The sequence below is a fragment of the Dermacentor variabilis genome, chromosome 2 (assembly GCF_050947875.1).
Source record: "Dermacentor variabilis isolate Ectoservices chromosome 2, ASM5094787v1, whole genome shotgun sequence".
NCBI classification, from domain to species: domain Eukaryota; kingdom Metazoa; phylum Arthropoda; class Arachnida; order Ixodida; family Ixodidae; genus Dermacentor; species Dermacentor variabilis.
This window is the reverse complement of record NC_134569.1, coordinates 165,187,419-165,208,952: the sequence shown is the minus strand read 5'-3', so window position 1 is coordinate 165,208,952 and position 21,534 is coordinate 165,187,419. Positions and strand designations below refer to the sequence as shown.

Here is a 21,534-nt window from a genome sequence, read left to right as displayed (position 1 = left end):
GGGTCTTCTGTGTTTGCCCCAAGATAGCTCTGCGTGTGCGCAGAGAGCAGAAGAAATGTAGCGGAAACGTACTTCGCTACTCGTGAAACTGCGACTTCTGTAAGTTACATGGTCATAATTACCGATATACGCCGCAGTATAACTTTCTACCGCACGTTTCTAAGGCAACTCCGCATTCACTAGAGGTGATTTTGTCCCGTTTTGAAGGAACGAACTCGTGGCTGAGTGGTAGCGTCTCGCACTCCGGAGACCCTGGTTCGAATCCAACCAGCCCATTTTGCAAGATGTTTTTTATTTATGGAGTGCCTTCTGGGATTTATCGCTCACGGCCAACGCCGGTGACGCCGACGACACCGGCTTTTCTGCGACACGAGCTCCTTAACGTTGTCGCGTTAAAATGTAGTAGGATGTCCCAGACTGATGAGGGTGAAAAATGAGGCGCCTGTTTGCCGCATTTGGCGAGAACGTTCTGCAAATTGAAGCTCATTCTCGCTGCAAATTTTGTATTGTTAGTATCAAGAGGTTTCCTTGGGATGACAATTTCTGGAACATCACCATTAAAATAACCTAATAATAAAAGTGTCAAGTTCGTATTTAACAGCATTGGTTACGCTCGTAATAAATTATTCGCGCTAGCGTCAAGTGAGAAAAACGTTACTACACGAATAGCTCAATTTTGAATTCCTTGCATTGACGTTAGGTGCTTGTTATTGGTGTTTCCGCATGATACAGTGCTGTCCTATTAGGAAGCACAAAAAGCTAATTTCTTTTCTAAGGCTCAAGTAAGGAAGCAATGTAGCAACAAGTGCCGCCCAAAGTATGCCCCAAGCACCGAGGGGGTCGTTTTTTCTATCCTGCAGTATCGTTCATCGTCATTATTTGGCAAAATACTTGCATCATTTAACACTCATCTACGGACGCATGAAAATACCGTACTCCATTTTCAAGGCAAAAAAAGAAAATAAAAAGAGGGAGACGTGCCACATGCTTCCCTGAAACACCTTGTGATCCCCGAAGCATCAGTTATACCCTGCAGAGAAGCTCGCGGCTCCTTGCATTTTTAAGAGACACTTGTTTTGATGTACGCGGGGCGAAACAATGCAGTGTTATTGTAAGAGACGCTCGGGCGGATCAATTGCCGGCCTTGATCACCAGGCTAAACCCACCTGTTCCTACAAACCACCACCACCACTTAACGCTCTTCATGGCTAAGTTTTACGGCGCTCCGCCTATCGAAATGCACTTCGCCGTCTAATTTCGAAGTGCCAGAAACATCATCATCAGCCTGGTTACGCCCACTGCAGCGCAAAGGCCTCTCCCATACTTCTCCAACAACCCCGGTCATGTACTAATTGTGGCCATGTCGTCCCTGCAAACTTCTTAATCTCATCCGCCCACCTAACTTTCTGCCGCCCCTTGCTACGCTAACCTTCCCTTGGAATCCAGTCCGTAACCCGTAATGACCATCGGTTATCTTCCCTCCTCATTACATGTCCTGCCCACGCCCATTTATTTTTCTTGATTTCAACTAAGATGTCATTAACTCGCGTTTGTTCCCTCACCCAACCTGCTATTTTCTTATCCCTTAACGTTACATCCAATCATTCTTCTTTCCATAGCTCGTTGCGTCGTCCTCAATTTAAGTAGAACTCTTTTCGTAAGCCTCCAGCTTTCTGCCCCCTAGGTGAGCACTGGTAAGACACAGCTATTACATACTTTTCTCTTGAGGGATAATGGCAACCTGCTGTTCGTGATCTGAGAATGCCTGCCAAACGCACCCCAGCCCATTCTTATTCTTCTGATTATTTCCGTCTCATGATTCGGATGCGCAGTAACTACCTGCCCTAAGTAGATGCACTTCCTTACCACTTCCAGTGCCTCGCTAACTACTGTATATTGCTGTTCTCGTCCGAGACTGTTAAACATTAGTTTAGTTTTCTGCAGATTAATTTTTAGACCCACTCTTCTGCTTTGCCTCTCCAGGTCAGTGAGCATGCATTGCAATTGGTCCCCTGAGTTACTAAGCAAGGCAATATCATCAGCGAATCGCAAGTTACTAAGGTATTCTCCATTAACTTTTATCCCCAATTTTTCCCAATTCAGGTCTCTGACTACCTCCTGCAAACACGCTGTGAATAGCATTGGAGTGATCGTATCTCCCTGCCTGACGCCTTTCTTTATTGGGATTTTGTTGCTTTCTTTAAGGAGGACTGTGGTGGCTGTGGAACCGCTATAGATATCTTTCAGTATTTTTACATACGGCTCGTCTACACCCTGATTCCGTAATGCCGCCATGACTGCTGAGGTTTCCACAGAATCAAACGGTTTCTCGTTTCAAGGTGTTTCAAGCCCAAGGTGTTCCTGATTCTGTTTGCGATTACCTTCGTAAATACTTTGTAGGCAACGGACAGTAAGCTGATTGGTCTATAATTCTTCAAGTCTTTGGCGTCCCCTTTCTTATGGATTATGATTATGTTAGCGTTCTTCCAAGATTCCGGTACGCTCGAGGCCATGAGGCATTGCGTATACAGGGTGACCAGTTTCTCTAGAACAATATGCCCACCATCCTTCAACAAATCTGCTGTTACCTGATCCTCCCCAGCGGCCTTGCCCCTTTGCATAGCTCCCAAGGCTTTCTTTGCTTCTTCCGGCGTTACCTGTGGGATTTCGAATTCCTCTAGACTATTCTCTCTTCCAGTATCGTCGAGGGTGCCACTGGTACTGTATAAATCTCTATAGAACTCCTCAGCCACTTGAACTATCTCATCCATATTAGTAATGATATTGCCGGCTTTGTCTCTTAACGCATACATCTGATTCTTGACAATTCCTAGTGTTTTCTTTAGTGCTTTTAGGCTACCTTCGTTCCTGAGAGTATGTTCAATTCCATCCATATTATACTTCCTTATGTCAGCTATCTTACGCTTGTTGATTAACTTCGAAAGTTCCGCCAGTTCTATTCTAGCTGTAGAGTTAGAGGCTTTCATACATTGGCGTTTCTTGATCCGATCTTTCGTCTCCTGCGATAGCTTACTAGTATCCTGTCTAACGGAGTTACCACCGATTTCTATTCCACACTCCTTAATGATGCCCACAAGATTGTCGTTCCTTGCTTCAATACTAAGGTCCTCTTCCTCAGTTAAAGCCGAATACCTGTTCTGTAGCTTGATCTGGAATTCCTCTATTTTCCCTCTTACCGCTAACTCATTGTTCGGCTTCTTATGTACCAGTTTCTTTCGTTCCTTCCTCAGGTCTAGGCTAATTCGAGTTCTTACCATCCTATGGTGACTGCAGCGCACTTTGCTGAGCACGTCCACATCTTGTATGATTCCAGGGTTAGCGCAGAGTATGAAGTCTATTTCATTTCTGGTCTCGCCGTTCGGGCTCCTCCACGTCCACTTTCGGCTATTCCGCTTGCGGAAGAAGGTGTTCATTATCCGCATATTATTCTGCTCCGCAAACTCTACTAATAACTCTCCCCTGCTATTCCTAGCGCCTATGCCGTATTTCCCCACTGCCTTGTCTCCAGCCTGCTTCTTGCCTACCTTTGCATTGAAGTCGCCCATCAGTATAGTGTATTTTGTTTGCACTCTACCTGTCGCCGATTCCACGTCTTCATAGAAGCTTTCGACTTCCTAGTCATCATGACTTCATGTAGGGGCGTAGACCTGTACAACCTTCATTTTCTTCCTCTTATTAAGTTTCACAGCGAGACCTGCCACGCTCTCGTTAATGCTGTAGAATTCCTGTATGTTACCAGCTATTTTCTTATTAATCAGGAATCCGACTCCTAGTTCTCGTCTCTGCGCTAAGCCCCGGTAGCACAGCACGTGCCCGCTTTATAACACTGTATATGCTTCTTTTGGCCTCCTAACTTCACTGAGCCCTATCATATCCCATTTACTACCTTCTAATTCCTCCAATAACACTGCTAGACTCGCCTCACTAGATAACGTTCTAGCGTTAAATGTTGCCAGGTTCATATTCCAATAGCGGCCTGTCCTGAGCCAGGGATTCTTAGCACCCTCTGCTGCGTCGCGGGTCTGACCGCCGCCGTGGTCAGTTTCTTCGCAGCTGCTGGGGACTGAGGGCCGGGGTTTGATATTTGTGTTCATATAGGAGGTTGTGGCCAAGTACTGTTCCAGGGTGGCCAATCCTGCACTGCTGAGGGAGTGCATTACCGGTTCTGGTCACCGGGATTAGCCCACACGCCAGGCCTGTTTATGCAATTTTATCAACACGGGTTTTTTTTTAATCCAGTGGAAAATTACGCGGAACCGTGATTCGAAACACGGACCTCTTGCACGCGAGGCGGGTGTTCTACCTCTACGACACCGCTGCTCTATTCTATTAACAAGCGATATCATAAATGCTAATAAATCGAAAGAGCACAGGAGAAATTACATTAAGCCTGCCATTAATTTTATGTGGCAAACTAATATCTCGCACGCGTGTCAGCGCGTGCGTCTGTGGCTTGCCAACTGCGTAGAGAAGATGATTGCTACTTGTTCATTTGCGGTATGACATGTCACTTTTCTATTTCTTTTCTCCAGTGATTATTACATGTTGGTGTTTCTCATGATCGACACCAGTTCCCGAGCTACTGTGAAAGTATGGTAGTAGACACGTAATACCTATGCTTAAGAGAGGAACGTAATTGAAGCCCAGTAAGGCCAAGCAGGGTTCACGTGGGCCAAATAAAAGCGTACTGCGTCTTGCTACGCTGAAAGAATTGAAAGAAGCGGGATCTGAAGCGTCTGAGCGAACTTGCGCGGTGCCCGGGCCAACCCGACGTGTACAACCACAGAGAGATCTTAAGGTTGGCAGGGTGTCCACCAGGCAGCGTGAGCTATTCAAGGATGCGTGATTAGCGAGGTATCCCTTAGGCATTTGTGGGTGGCGGGGATAGTACAACCATTGTCCAAAGTACTTGTGCGATGTGTGGTATCCAGTAATTAGTGGGTTGTCGCAGTACATTGCTCTGCGTTGCCAAGTATCTCTCACATCTATGTGGCCCTGTTCTTTCACGAATAAAGAGCGTTGTCTTACAGTTGTAGCCACGTCGTCAGAGTTCATGTTCTCGCAGGTGTTGTACAACCGTGATACCTGCTCAAAAAAGAAACATCAGACGCGATTTAGTGGCAAATGCGAGGGAAATACATCAACATGAAGTTGTACCTCTTAGAGGCTCAGGATCCGATATATACAATTTTCGCCATATATATATATATATATATATATATATATATATATATATATATATATATATATATATATATATATATATATATATATATATATATTTCCTTGCACTTAATAACTGTACTAAAGCTGATAAATTATTTGCAATGAAAGTGGAAGAGAAAGCTTACCGCAGGTGAGGAGCGATCCCAGCTCTTCGCATTACGCGCGCTATGCTCTAACCAATTGGGCTACCGCAGCGCCGTTTTCCCATCCACTTTCTTGGGTATTTATGTTGTACTACTAGGACTAACCTTGGGATTGCTAGCCAGCGCCAGCACTCACAAACACTGGCGGCGGATGTTGTTCTTTATCCACTTTCATTGCCATTAATTTATCATTTCTTCCATTCCTTTTCTACGACTTTGATGCGCACTGAGGCTATGCAACTTTTCTTTTCCAAATTGGAATTTTAACTCCTTTTTTGGCAAATGTATAGCTGCAACCTACTCACCACCAGTGCTACTCTTGGCAAAACAGGAAAACAGCCTGTTTCTGTCACAACATAAATATAATTTTGTTTGGCATACTAAGTCATCATTTAAACGTTGCAGCCGTTTACCAAATAATACCGGGACAGGTGTCAAGATCGCTGCTTAAGGTGGTTTTTGAAGTTGCATAATTCGGTTTTAAACGCCGGAGAAGTATTGTCACTTCGTTAACATGATTGACCGCGCGAATAAGAATGTCCTAACGAGACGTTCACGAGACCCGCTAGCATAACCGGGCTTTGCACAAGAAGCTCCCATGCACAAAGTTGGTTTCGCCGCCGTAGAGTCTGTAATAAGGGGAAGCGTATTAAAAGTGAAAATGCTTAGTTACTAAAAAGTATGCAGCCGACTCCACTGCACACTCAACCAAACCAGCTAAGCCATTTGGTCCAGCTAATACAATAGCGACCAGAACAGCTCGCCCGTGCGCGATGAGCTCACACTCAACGCGCTTGGCGCTCCAGTCAATGATGTGCGTCGTAAAATTTGGAGCAAGAGTGCGTGGACTTTGATTCAAAGCGGCTTCTCAAGAGGAGAATTCTCTTCTTCTTTTACTTGCTCTTCTTCTTTTTCTATTTCTTTCTTTTCTTCCTCTTCTTCTTCTTATTTATTATTATTATTATTATTATTATTATTATTATTATTATTATTATTATTATTATTATTATTATTATTAGGCATGGAAACATACAAACACACAAAGGAAACAGGGAGGGAGCAAGCTGACAACTGTCACCGAGAGGCGCACAACGCCTGTCTACTCCGTCGGGAGGGGGGAATGACAAAAGGAGAAGATAGAAAACAAAGAAATAAAAAAGAAAGTAGGAACTAAACAAATGACAAAGAGAAGGACAAAAGAAAGTAGGAACACGGAAAAAATGTCTATAAACGAGAGCCCAAATAGATCTCATTGTTCATAATGCATCATACGCGAGCGAGTTTGTGAGGGAATCCGAATTATGCGATCTCCATGCATGTGAGATACAAAATAACATCTACTGGCGTATGTGCGTGCAGGAACGACATGATAGCACTATATGTAGAAGCATTAATTTGCTTTCGAAAAGTTTGCTTAGCTAATCTGCCTTCATAGCGATCGGAAGTGCGCCTTATGACACCTGTGTGACACCTCTTGCCCTAATTGAATTCTTTTTTTCAGCCTCGACATCTGTCGACACATTCGACACGTTGATTATCGCAAGTTCCCGCTCAAATCAATTAAGAGTGTTCTCATTCTCCATATATCCTATACACTGCCCGTTTTCTTTCATTGCTTTCTTTATTTATTCCGCGCAATCCCATCTTCCTCACAATGTTCGTCCGCTGAGGCGATCGATGCTGAATGAGCACGACTAGCCAAATGTCGATCGTTGGCACGGTTTCAACTGGCCGTTGTAATTCATTGGTGGAATTTACGTACCTAATGTGTGAAGGAGCGCGCATTAAACGATGAAGATGAGCGCGTGTGTGTAGAATGTGCTAAAGTTGGGTGGAAACACTCCTGGCCTATCGCTTATCTGGTTATAATCTTTCCCAAACGCTCCCTTCCGAGCATACGACGCGACTGCTTCACCGGCAGGTAAACCATGTGCCCTCGCAACTGAGATAATGATCAGTCTAGTATTCATGCAGTCTTTGAGTCCACCCTCGCCACGACGACTACACTAACTTCTCATCAGGTTATGGCTTGCTCCTCCAGTCAAAATCTGTTTTGTGTAGAATTTATCAGAATGTTTGCCACTGGTAGAATATATAGGGGCCTATAAAATTGGGTCCACAGGCCTCTCAAGCTTCAGCTTGCGCTAACGGAGTAAGATGTCAGAGCAGTTCACAATACAGTCGATGAATAAAAGGCGTAAAAGGAATATATATATATATTGTTGTCAATTGGTTTCAGACTATAAGCTGAAAAACAAGGAACAAGAAAAATTCGTGTTTCCTCAGTCGAAGCTACAGATGGATGCCCTTCAAGGAAATCGTTCCTGGCAGGTCTGCCCGACTCTTTATTGTGAAATCGAATTGACAAAGTTATTGAGGTACAATCATGACGTCAAGTAAGCTCAACACTGATATAACACAGTGCATCCACAGTAAAGTCTGCCCACGCCACCTGTACGTGTTGCCGTTACATGCTCGCGGCAAGTCATTTTGCGCATTGCTTTACTTCAAAACATCCGCCCCTGCAAATGTCACGTGGGCGTTAGATCAAGTGGCTTCCGGTTGGCTAGTGGCGTTGCTGTTTTCTTGATTTTTTGTTTCTCCTTCCTTCTCCTTCTCTCGATCTCAAGTGCACGCCGAAAACCGTCCCCCGTCGACGTCAGACCATCTCCGTCATGCACGTTGCGTGATGCAGTCATCGTAACACCATTGTGGTCGTCGGACATTCGTCGTCATCCCCTTGTCCTCATGCCGATGTCACGTCATCGTCGTCACTGCATCCTCGTAATGCATTCATTGTCATATTGTCGTCGGGATCCCGTCGAGGACGTGGAATCATCGTCGTTGTCAGTTTAACACCCAACTCTCGTCTTGCCATTGTCTTTACACCGGCGTCGCTAGGCCGATGCCGTCATTCCATCGCCGTTACGTTGTCGTTTTACCGTCGTCATCACTTCAATATTGTCATCCCATTGTCGTCGCACCATCATCATAGCACTTTCACCGATCCATGGACGTCATTTCGTGTTCGTAATTATGTCGTTATCATGCTACCGTTATTAAATCGCGACAATACCACCGCTGTCATGCCGTCGTCGTCATTTCTTCGTCACATAGACAATATCATGCATCATACCGTCGTCGTCATGCCGTCTTAGTCCTGCTATTGTCTTCATTCCCGCTTCTTCACCCGGTTTCTTCATGCCGCCGTCGTAGTGCCGCCATCGTCCCTCCAGCTTCGTCATCCAAATCTCGTCATGCCTTTGCCGTCATACAGGTTTCATGATAGTCATTGTCGCGTACGCCGTTGTGATCATAAACTCGGCATCATCGCACTGTCCTCATGCCATTCGCATGCTGCCATCGTCATCCATTCGTTGCCATACCGTCGTCGGGATGCCGTCATGGTCCATCCTCATTACCGTAATTTCGATATCCGACTCTTTTCATGGAGTCGTCGTCATACCTTTGTCGTCATGCCATCGTCACGCAGCCATTTCAACATGGTCATTAATTCAATATCGTCATTCCATTGTCATCGTGACGTCGTCGCCATACAAGTTTCGTGGATCTATCGACGTCATTGGCATGACAGCGGTGGTATTGTCGCGATTTAATAATGGTAGCATGATAACGTCATTCCATCAGAACCACGCTGTCATCATTCAATCGTGGTTATGCCGCTGATGTCATGCCACCTTCATGATTGCGCCATGTTTACATATACGCTATCCTACATCCTTTGTCACACCCTCGTCTTCGTGCTTTTTTGACCGTACCTTCGTCGTCATTCTCGCTTCTTCATACGGTTGTCGTGACACCGCCGTCTTCACGCCATCGTCGCCATACAGTTGTCGTCATATCATTGACCTCCGTCACCTCATCCTTATTCCATAGCCAATATTTAGGAATCTGCATCTCATTGTCTTCATGCCATCGTCATTATGCACCTTTGTCGTTCGATTAATATCATTGCTTGGTCATTTCATCGTCAATGCGTCATCATTATACAGTCGTCATTACGCACTTATGGTGATTGGCGACTTCGGCAAGTGAGTGCCATAGCAAAGTGGTACGATATCGGACTAAGTGCCATAAAGGCGAAGCACCGAAACTCGAAGAATAAGCACAAGTGTTAAATAAAAGTGTCTTAGTAATATGTCTTGCTGCTAAATTGCTCTATGGCTATGAGCTCTGCCTAAATTTTCTCGTTTTTTGGCGGGTTGAGCCATCACTCGAAGCCTCAAATGTTTTACTGCCTAGGCTTGGATTCTATCAAATTTGTGGATTTGCATTTGCTTCCATGCAAGGATACAATCTTTGATGGGAAGTATTGAACCAGCAAAACATGCGCCCCGCTTTTGTTTCTTTCCGCTTCCCCTTCCACGCTTTACATACGTCTGAATGTAGACCAAGGCACCGGCAACTAATGTGGCTGAGCACAGCAGCGCAAAACTCCCACCCTCCGCAGCACCTATAAAGGGCTCCAAGATGCAGGGGCTCCAACCCTGAGGTCACTAGAAATACCGAACCAATCCACTGTGATTTCCCTTACATAATTACAACGCATAGTAGTCTTTTAATTTACCGTTCATGTGCGCTGGTAGCATTTCATCATGTTTTATATTGTTTTCCCAGTTTCGATTTCTTTCTGTCCACATACCTTGCTGAAATAACCCTCCTTGTGTAAGGTGGACGAACCGATCCCCGAGTCAGAGCGATTCAAGTTACATACCGATTGATACATCACGGCCCTCTCATAAATGACGCCTCTGTTAACCTCGCCCATAAAAACCTTTAAACATATTTAGTCGGTATTTCTGGTAAAATTCAACAGCGCAGTATAATCAAACAAGTGCCAAGGTAAAAGGGGAGGTGAGAAAAAGCCTCTGGCGGCCCGGCTGGCGTGGTTGAAGTTGTATTTTTAAAGAAAATTCACGACTTTTTTGGCAAACAGCTCTTTGCAAAATCCGTGCCTCAGTCTTTGTGTTGACAGCAGAAAATACTAAGAAATATGTCTACTATGAATTTGTTACCGTTAAATGAATTTGTCTAATCTATCGAATCTATCTAATCTGCCCCCGAATCTGTCTAAATAACTTAATCTGCCATATCCTCCCTAAGCACGCCGAAGAGGTCGACCTCCACAACCGCGCGAGGGTAGATGGACTCGCGAATAAGCACATCTTGTAAGCACCGCGCCCCCTAATCCTGAAGCTTGTGCCACCAGAATTAAGTTAAATGGGCAGGTAGCGATACACAACAATTCAGGGGGGACGTATACAAGATCTGGATCCCATCAATACCTCCTTTTAATTTTTTATATTTTAATTTTTTTAGCGGGTGCTGCAAAAAGGAAAGACGCACTTTATTAATAATAATGCGAAGACCAGCCGTAATTTTTTGTGCGCCACACCTAAAGTTATTTAGGAAATGTTTGCTCGGATGAAATAAAGATTTTATTGCTTTTGATTTAAAATGTTGTTTTCTTCTTCAACAGCATTTGTCCCGCTCACGCCTACACTAAAGAATGACACCATTTGGGGCGTATCTTGTCCGCAAACACCAACAGTCTCATGCACTGGCGGTAAATCGTTCCACAAAATGCTAAATGACTACATTGCTAAATTACCGTTCCTACCTACCCTTGCTCCAACACAATGCTTCCTTTTTTTTCCAATTGTTTCTGACTTGTTTTGTTTATCGTTGTTTCTTTTACTGTTCTGTACATTTGTTCCAACATTGTCGCAAGGATTATAGCCCTCGCTTATTAATGCCTCCAGGCCATTAAGATAAAAATAAATAAAAAATAATTAAACAGTCTGTCTTGACTTGTGTTTCCTTTCCTTGAAAACAGATCACCCGCAAGTCGTACATGACCTGGAAGTGCCCGGCGTGAAGCCTTAAACATAGGAAAGGCACGCGAGACTGATAGCAATTATTGTTTCGGGGCAGAATAAGCTCTGTGAATTCTATGTTAGAATGTAGTCGCACTTTAATCGCAGATACCACAACCTCCCTTGTGGATTTTTCTGCGAATGGGTTTTACAAAGTTTGTAGCCCGAAGTTTCCTGACCCGTATAAATCGAATTCGCAGAGCAGCGAAGCGAACGGCGTTGTCGCGGCGAGCTGGTAGGGTCACGGGACAGAGTATCACAAAAAGCGATAAACAGGACAGAAGGAAAATGGGCAACCAAACTATTAGATGTGTTAGAGCAAGAGCAATAGAACATGAAAACAAAAAGTTACTCCAACATTAGGGCCACCCTAGCCCACACTGATTAGGACGCATGTCAACGTACGAAGGGCACCAAAGTCAAGTCTGAACAGCAAGCGTAAATGCTTACAGTGTACAGCGGTAATGCTTGCGATTTCACGTCATTTCTTTCAGTTAATACAAAAAACTAACAGTTGTTGCAACGCCTAATTGCGAGAAAGGTTACGAACATTTACAAGCCACTGATTATACTTGAGACAGAAACTTCAGGTTCCTATTGCAGAATGTGTTGGTGATATATGAGCTCTCGTCTATCCATCGCCGCTTCAGGTGCATGTCGCCGGACTTGCGCCAACAACACGCAAACGTTGCAGCCTCGGTAAAGCGTCTCGATTTTCTGCGGCGTCAAATTGTGGCGCCATCTGGTGTGCAGACGACCAGTGCCGGCGGTTCCCTCCGACGTTTTAATCTACACCGGCGTCTTTTTTTTTCGATGATTAGTTTTTGCTTTTCGTATTATTAGATATTAATAGACGCATAAGGGCCTTTAGCCAGGGTGACACAAACCAGTGCGAGAACGAATTATAGCGCGCTACGGATTCTACCCGCCACTGTAGCTTAGTGACTGTGGCACCACGAGGCCGGCCTCGAGGCACCGGACGCCATCTCGGCCGCGGCGGTCGCATTGCGGCAAGAGCAGAATGCGAAAACGCTCGTGTACTTAGATTTGCCCGTAAGTTAAAGAACTCCCCGTGGTCAAAGTTATTCCGGAGTACTTTATAACGGCGCCCCTCATACTGAGGTCGTGGTTATGGCGAGTACAACTCCCCGAATTTACTTTTACATTTCTTCTTTGCTAATCTGAGAGCAATGTAGACGCAGAACAGCGACGATTCAGGCAACACGCTTCACAAACGATTGAAAACATGAAATATAGCATGCTATTATACGTACTGTGCCAATCGGCTGCGACATCAATTAGCAACTAGCATTAGCATTTTTCTGTTCTCGTAGAGGATATTGTACAATGATCACCACCGCGTACGCTACGCCCTGGCGGTACGTAACGAAATCAGTGATTTGCAGCGTAACTTACTTGGTCCCAGCACACTCTGCACTTCTGCGCTACCGTGCAAATAATAGTAGTGATTTTTTGTAATTTTGTAATAGCTCCAAAAAAGTCACCGATGCGCTGCAGTTGTTTTCCTTATTTCTTGTCTTCTTTCCTTTATTATTCAGCTTGCGCCGTAGTGATAACACTTTCGCCGCTTCCCTACCTCAGTCGCCAAATGAAAATATTCTTGAATCAATTTTCATGTGAAGGATATTCCGTGGCTTTTGAGGCACAGGAGTTACCTGTCCTGTGCAGTAATGCGACATCCTTGGATACAATATACAGTATAGGCCTCAGCTACTTATCCCAGGTAAATAATAATGGAAATGTTTCTTAAAAAATGAAGTTACGCGTAATGTCTGCACTTACCCAGCTCACGCAGCCAAAAACACGAGATAGATCTTGCTTGGTTACTGACCAGCAGCGATCTAAAACAGGCGACACAAATGTCAATACTTTATTTAATTGTCGTGTCAATAGCTTTCAACTTGTAGACTTTACTGATGAATTATTAGCAGTATGAATGAGCGTAGTTCACTGTATGATGACAGCCAAAATTTGAAGCAAATCTTTTCGCAGAGACGTAGCCAGTGCATTTTTGAGACTATTACTAGAACAGCACTTCTACGAAAATCTGTCGTGGCATGCATTCCAACATCTCAAATATTGCTATTGCGCGCTGGTTAAACATGAATGACTCAGCTTCAAGAGGCAACTGGCTATCAATCAAAGAACAGCTGGTTTTGGTACAGTATCATACAGCAAAGTTGAATAATTTACGTGGAACCTTGCATACTCAGGTCATCACAAAAAAGCAAGTAGCACAAATAAATATTTTTGCATGTGCTGTAAATTATTTTTCTAATTTTCAGTCCGGCAAAGCGCACAATTTCGGGTTTTCTCACCGACTAATGATAAACCACTATTACGGTGTACATTGTGGCTCTCGGCAAGCTGAGTTTCCTAAATACTTGCTGTCCGATTGCTTTCTATAGGTATGAGAAACAGTTCGATAAATGACGTGGCTACTTCGCGCTTCGTATCCTGCGAGCAAAAATGGCTGTTTTTTATTCCAAAGGTGAATTAAATGTCACTATGTTTAAGTCTGCAAAAAGCCGTGCAGAAATCTGTCCTTAGTGAGCGACGAGTACGTTCGCAGCACGCTTCTAAACAACGAGTGTTGGGCAACTGTTAGAATGTATCTTTAATATAGTGTTCAATACGCAGCGTCAATGTATGGACGACTCAAGGGTTACTCGTACATATTTATAAATGGTACTTTATTGAATTACTTGCTCTCTAGTATCACGTACATATGCTTCAGCCTGTTTTCAGCCACAGACACAAAACAAGCTTGGTTTTGGAAGCTTTAGCAGGTGTGTTAGCTTCAAACCACGCTCGAGCGTCCTACAGCTCTGCTTGAACGAACGTTCCTTCGTCTTCTAGCGGCTGCATTTTAATTATTACAGCTTCAACCTGCATGCGTAAAACAGGCTGTCCGCTATCTAAGGTAGCACAGGTAACATATTGTTACGAAGAGCTGCGAAGAAATGGTTTTATTTACAGCAGATGGACGATGATCGTAGCGTGATTGCAGCGCAGCCCGGCCCCTCAAACTCCTCGTTCTTTTCGTCTTCTCTTTCATTTATTCTTGTCCGTGCCTTTCGCATCTTTTATACTTCCCTGCAAGCAGACGAAGCCCGTGGGGCGGGTCAGGATGAACAAGCAGGATAGAAAGGCTTCAGGCGAGCAATATGAGTCAGCTGAGTTCTGCTTGATCGCCGACCATTGCACAGTAGGCGAGCTATGACATAAGTGAGTTCGCTCAGGCGGTCCACAACTACAAATGGGCCTGAATATTCTGACAAGAACTTTTGGCACAATCCATGCTTGCGTTGCGGTGTCCAAAGAAGGACTAAGTCACCTTTTCTCAGCTATAATTGTACGTCACGGTCGTCGTATCGCTCTTTATAACGACTTTGCGGGGCCAGAGTACGAAGACGAGCTATTCGACGCGCTTCTTCGGCGAGACACAAAGTTTTCGATACAGAATCATCACTGTGCAGAACGAAAGGTAAGAAAGTGTCCAGACGGCTTCGCGGTAACCTTGCACGCAGGAGATAAAATGGACTATAGTTCGTGGTTTCGTGCTTCGCCGTGTTGTATGCGTAAGTGATGAAGGGCAGCACATCGTCCCTGTTCTTATGATTGGAGGAGACGTACAGTACATGGCAAGCATGTTGGTCAGCGTTCTGTTTGTCCTTTCAACGACGCCATTGGTCTGTGGATGATACGGCGTGTAATGACGGAACTGTGAAGTGCACGAACGAAGTAACTCTTCAATGGCATCAGCCGTGAACTGGCGACGACGGTCGCTGATAATGACACGTGGTGGGCCATGACGAAGGACTACGGAACGCAGCAGGAAGACCGCCACGCAAGCAGCGGTGGAAGACGGTATGGCTGCAGTTTCTGCATGACGCGTAAGATGGCCTACGCAGATAATTATCCAACGGTTCTTGTTGTTAGATAACGGGAATGGACCCAAAAGGTCAATGCCTACTTGCTCGAACGGCTTACTGGGCGGTGTCAATGGCCGAAGGGGACCCGGGGCTGCGGTGGTCGGTCACATGTGACCTTGGCACGTTTCACAACTAGCGACATAGCGCTTGGTTGTTTCGTACATCTTGGGCCAGTAAAGGCGCTCTTGCGTTCCGTGCAGCGTTCGTACGACGCCGAAATGGCCGGATGTCACATCGTTATGCATGGCGCGTAGAACGTCGGAGCGGAGACTCTCGGAGACAACAAGCAGAAAACGCGCTCCGTGCCCGGAGTAATTAGTTTTGTAGAGCACTTTATCACGGACAGTAAAGCGACCGCTGCCTTTAGAAATACGGACGGCGACAGAAAGCGGATCGAGGGTAAGATCATCCCGTTGTTCTCGCTGAAAGTCTGCCGCGTCAGGGAACGTAGAAGTAACAGCAGCGAGACAGTGGTCAAAATTCTCAGCATCGCAGTCGGTAGTCGTAACAGGAATCCGAGAGAGGCAGTCTCCGTCAGCGTGACGACGGGCACTCTTGTACACAAAGTCGTATTCCTGGAGGCGCAGCGCCTAACGTGCGAGGCAACCAGAGGGATCACGCAAACTGACCAGCCAGCATAAAGAATGATGGTCGGTGATAATCTTGAAAGGTCTACCGTAAAGATAACATCGAAACTTTTGTATAGCGAAAACGGCTGCCAGGCATTCCTGTTCCGTAACCGTATAATTGCGTTCAGATTTGCTCAGGCAACGGCTGGCATATGCGACAACATGTTCTGCGCCACTGTTACGTTGTACAAACACCGCTCCTATCCCGATTCCACTAGCATCAGTGTGAACTTGAGTCGGGCAAGAAGGATCGAAGTTACGCAAGAGGGGTGCTGACGTTAGTATAAACTTCAGTTGAGGGAATGATGCGTCACACTCTGGTGTCCAATTGAAGGATGCATTTTGTCGCAAAATACTTATCAACGGGTAAGCGGTGCCGGCGGACCGGGGAACAAAACGATGAAAATACGAACATTGGCCAATGAGTGAGTGGAGTTCTCGTGCTGATTGCTGTGGCTTGAAGGAGCTCACCGCTTCAATCTTACGAGGATCGGGTCTGACGCCATCTGACGCCATCTGACGTCGACTAAGTGTCTCAGGACGAGTGTTTGACGTTCGCCGAACCGACACTTTTTTGAGTTCAGGACCAGTCCAGCTTTCTCATTGCAGTCGAGAATGAGGCTGAGGCGTTCGTTATGTTCTTTAAACGTGCGGCCAATGATTACATCATCGAGGTAACACATGCATATCTCCCACTTTAGACCACGTAGTACTGTGTCCATGAATCTTTCAAAGGTGGCAGGAGCATTGCAAAGGCCAAAAGGCATAACATTAAATTCGAATAGGCCATCCGGAGTCACGAAAGCGGTCTTTTCCTTGCCGGCAGGGTCCATAGGTATTTGCCAATACCCCGATCGCAAATCAAGTGTGGAGAAGTAAGAAGCAGCGTGCAAGAAATCAATGACGTCATCGATTCGTGGTAGTGGATAGACATCCTTCTTCGTCACTGCATTTAGATGTCTGCAATCCACGCAGAATATCTAGGAGCCATCTTTTTTTCGGACCCGGATTACTGGGGCTGCCCATAGACTAGATGACTCTTGAACGACGCCTTTGTTCACCATCTCCTTGACTTGCCCTGCAATAACTTTGCGCTCGGACGATGACACTCGGTAGGGCTTCTGGCAGATGGGGTGTGCTCAGCCGGTATCTATTCTGTGACGAGCGCGGGACGACTGTAAATGAAGGGGTGCATCTCCATGCGTGAAGCCGAATGCAGCCTCATGTGTGGCAAGGACTTGTACCAGTGCTTGCCGTTCCGATGTACCGAGAGCCTTGCTGATCATGCCATTCATTAGCACTTCAGAATGGCGATTATCGCAAGGAGAGCAAGCTGTAGAGACGTCCGTAGTTAGTGCCACTATTGAGCTACATGCGGCTTCATCGAAGAGAACGATTTTCATACCGCGAGGAAGGACAACCGGCGTGGCGGAACAGTTCAGCGCCCAAAAAGTGGCGACTCCTTTCGTCATGCACACGACAGAGCAGGGCACAAGTATATCTTTTTTAGCACAGTTCATGCGGAGAGGCTTAACTACAAGGTCAACACAATCAGCATCAACAGTGGTTGCAGAAACATGAACGGGCGTCAGGCACCACGATGGGGCAATTACTTCATCAAGAACACTGAGCGTGTCTGTGTCCCTGTCTTCACCACCCGAGCTTTGTTCGGAATGTGCTGATATAAATAACTTGTTCAATGATATTTCGCCCCAACCACAGTCCACGGAGGCGCCGCACTGTTCGAGAAAATTGATACCAAGAATAACGTCGTGCGAACAACGAGAAAGAACAAGGAATTCCGACACAAACACTTTCCCAGCCAACAAAACACTCACACCACAAACACCAAGGGCATGAAGCCACTGGCCGCCTACTCCACGACAGGTAATACCGTCGTTCCAAGAAAACATAACTTTGTGGCCTAGCCGGTTTTTGAAAGCGAGGCTCATCACAGACACAGTCGCCCCAGTATCAACTAACGCCATGGTCGGTATTCCGTCAATCGAGACATTCACTTTGTTTTTGAACATCACAACAGGCACATGTATTTCTTGCAAAGACTGTCCGGCGACCACCCCTCCATTGGCCGCGGATGCAAGTTTCCCGGAGGCGGTGAGGAATAACGGTGTCGAGGGTTCGGAGAGCAACGGGGACGGTTATTTGGTAGCGTCAAACTCCGCTCAGATGCTGGCGAATCGCTGCGTCTGGTCTCGTGTGAGAAGTGGTCCATTGGCAGGAAATCGGTCTTCCGCAAGTGATATGAAGCACGAGTTCTGGGTGGCGATAACATCGGTGGTGTCCTACGTGATTGACGGCCTCGGCGACAATATCGAGCTTTATGGCCTGTGGAACCGCAGTTCTAGCACACGAGAGGCTAGCAGTTCACAGCGTCTTCCTCGAAACGAATGGTAGGCGGCTGCGGTCGGCGAGAAAGTTCGTTGTCATGTGGATAACGTGTCTCTGCTGCTTCCTGAAATCCGTTATATCTTTCATAAGTCGCGTCGTGGTAATAGGGTCGGTGCTGTTCTTGTCACAGCCTGACAGAAGTCACAGGGTCTCGGGGGTGAAAACGCGGCTGCTCTCGTTGTGGCCGAGCGTCATAAGTAGGGCTTCTGTCGTAGAGACGTGGCTGCTGTCGGGGCGCGAGTTCATAATCCTCAGTGCCTCTCGCCGCAGGATACGGGGAGAAGGATACCACGTTTGGCTCGAAATCTGGCGATAGGCGGAAGCTATGATTGCCTGGATGCGTCACTTGCGCGTGCAGGCTGAGCTCTTCCCGAAATATTTGTCGGATCGTTGATGCCAGATCGAGGGGCTGGTTGCTGTCCACGCTTGCAACTGTCGTCACATCGGCTAGCCTGCGAAACTTCGGCGTGATGCGCCTTGCCTTCACTTGCTCGAAAGTACGACAGTGCCGAATCATGTCTGCGATGGAAGCCAGGTGGCCTTTTGCGATGAGGAAACTATAAACAGCCTCGGAAATTCCTTTTAGGATGTGCCCGACTTTGTCTTCCTCAGACATTCCAGAGTCCGAGAGGTACGAGGATGCGAGAGGTACGGGGATCGATAACCCGCACTTCCACCATAACTGTTACGAAGAGTTGCGAAGAAATGGTTTTATTTACAGGAGATGGACGTTGATCGTAGCCTGATCGCAGCGCAGCCTGGCCTCTCAAACTCCTCGTTCTCTTCGTCTTCTCTTTCTTTTCTTCTTGTCCGTACCTTTCGTATCTGTTACAATATTAAATGTACAGAATATTGCGGACAGTGCTGTCTGCTCCGGAACATCTGTAATTATTTCTTTAACTTTAGCAATTTTGCTGACAGAATTAATATTATTCCACATTTCTTGTTACAATGACTACAATAAATGTATTTATTATAATCGACCGCATTCAGAGCAGTTAGCACCATTTTACACGCGCATACCGTTTCTCAGGAGCAAATACAAGCCATGTACATTCATTACCTTTTAAACAAGCTAGCGTCGTCAACGTGAAAATATTGCAGAGTAGTGTTTTTGTCTTTATTCGAGCACTTTTTAAAAGCGGGCAAAATTTACTGGAATTACGTGACCACAGACGAATTTCCTGCCGAGGAGGCCATCATTTTCATAAAAAACAAAAGCAAATATTTCATTAAATTGAACTTTCTTTTTAGTGAGAAATGTTATGACACATTTATATTGGTAAGTTCAAGCGCATCGGCACAATGCCGTAGTTACGTGGTGCTACATTTCGAAATGGGCATGCAGATCGAAACTACTGGATCCAACCTGTTCAGTTTTCCTGATCATGCATGCTACGCCGCTAAGTGCAGCTCGAGGCGCAACGCAGCAGGGCGGCGTTTGAAGGGGACATTTTGAAATGCAGAAACGCACAATTACTGTTAAATTATGGGGTTTTACATGCCAAAATCACCTTCTGATTAAGAGGCACGCCGTTGTGGAATACTCCGGAAATTTTTACCACCTGCGGTTCTTTAACGTGCACCTAAATCTAAGTAGACGGATGTTTTCGCATTTCGCCGCCATCGAAATACGGGTGCCATGGCCGGGATTCGATCCCACCACCTCGTGCTCAGCAGCCCAACACCATAGCCACTGGGCAACCACGGCGGGTATAATTACTCTTTTATAACTATTCTTTTAACCTTTGTATCATAAACATACGCCACGAAGTTTGTAGCTATGAAGGCAATTATAGAAGTTAGCTTAATATTGGATGAAACTCTTGTTCTTCCTGCAATAGATGTCCGCCTCGGCAGGTAATTCCCTTTTACTGACATAGATAAACTATTATTTCTTCTTGAGGTGTCCGACGTAAAAAAATGAGCGACGTAAAAAAAAATATTTTTGGACACATTGTAGGCAGTTAACAGCATTAAATTTATTTCCTCCTCTTTCTGATCTGACTTTTGGCATGCCAGAAAAAAGCATTTTGGATCCCTTGCTTTTTTCTAATTTTCATTTATGACCAGTGGCTCAGGCGCAGTCATATAAGTACTTGGACTTAATACCCACGTCTATTCTGTCATGGAAAACCCGTATCATGACCATATGCGCGAAGACATACGAAAGACTGGGTTATTTACGTAGAAACCTACGTCACTGACCTGCGTAGCACACGCATATTAGCTTATGTAACCTTCTTTCGTCCTCAGCTTAAATTTGCGTCATCAATTTGGTCACCTCATCAATATTACCTAATTTCTATGTTAGAAGCTGTAGAAAAGAGAGCCGCCAGATTCATTTCATTCAACTACAGCGGCCATTCCATTTTTACTCGAATTATTATAGACACCCCGTAAAGCATTATGTACCCGTAGCACAATCCCTGTGTTTTGTCTGTTACACAAATACATTCACAGCACAACGCAACATAAATTGCCCCTTGTACTCCCCCGCTACGTACTTCTGGATATCATCATAATTATCGTAGCCTCACGCGAATATGCGGCAGAATTGAACCTTCTAATTCTTCAGCATTGCCACGAGTCATTGCACTCTGAAACGACCTTCCTGGCAGCTTTATTTCCATGGCTAATCGTGAAACATTCGACTAGAATTCATGCTCTCACTTCTTGTAAAGTTCTATGTTCAGTATTGTCTACCAATTTTTCGCAGCGATTAATAACGTTACATAGAGCGTAAATAGAAACAAAGCAACTTTGTTGTATTTCCTTCCCCATTACTCAATGTTTTGATGTAACCCGTAATGCATATATAAATAAAAAGATCATGTGCTCAATGGAGTCAAATAAACAAATCGAAAGACATCAAAACACTTCCTTACACAACTTTGAAAACGTCTCGATATGAGCCTTCTACGACAATGCGAGTGGTTTTTTGATAACAGCAATATTGAAATATCGATGAAATCTGAAAAAGTTAAAACCCGTAAAGGTACGGCTCTTGCTGGATGAATGCTACAAGCTGAAACATGACAAGATTCTTTCAAAAACATGAAGTTGACTTTCAATTTCAACAAGAAGCACACAAGGGACAATTCACAGTGCTCTGAATTCAGCAACGTCTAAAACTAGTGATCTCCACAGCTTATTATTGACTTCTCTTTGGTGATTTAAGTGCGTGGTGTGATTCTTCGTCTCAAAGCGCATGTTGAAAAGAAATTTTATGTTATAGCTGTAGAATCCAACA

General features: G+C 45.3%; 1 protein-coding gene across 1 annotated transcript in view; it reads right to left on the bottom strand.

Moving 5' to 3' along the window:
• Window positions 1-21,534, bottom strand: part of LOC142570537 (uncharacterized) — a 50,022-nt gene that overhangs the window by 14,723 nt on the left and 13,765 nt on the right. The window contains exons 3-4 of the mRNA XM_075678911.1: window positions 13,091-13,149; window positions 5,050-5,106 (exon numbers count right to left, since the gene is read on the bottom strand). Of these exons, the coding sequence (XP_075535026.1) occupies window positions 5,050-5,106; window positions 13,091-13,149 (116 nt within the window). The remainder of the gene's footprint in view (window positions 1-5,049; window positions 5,107-13,090; window positions 13,150-21,534) is intronic.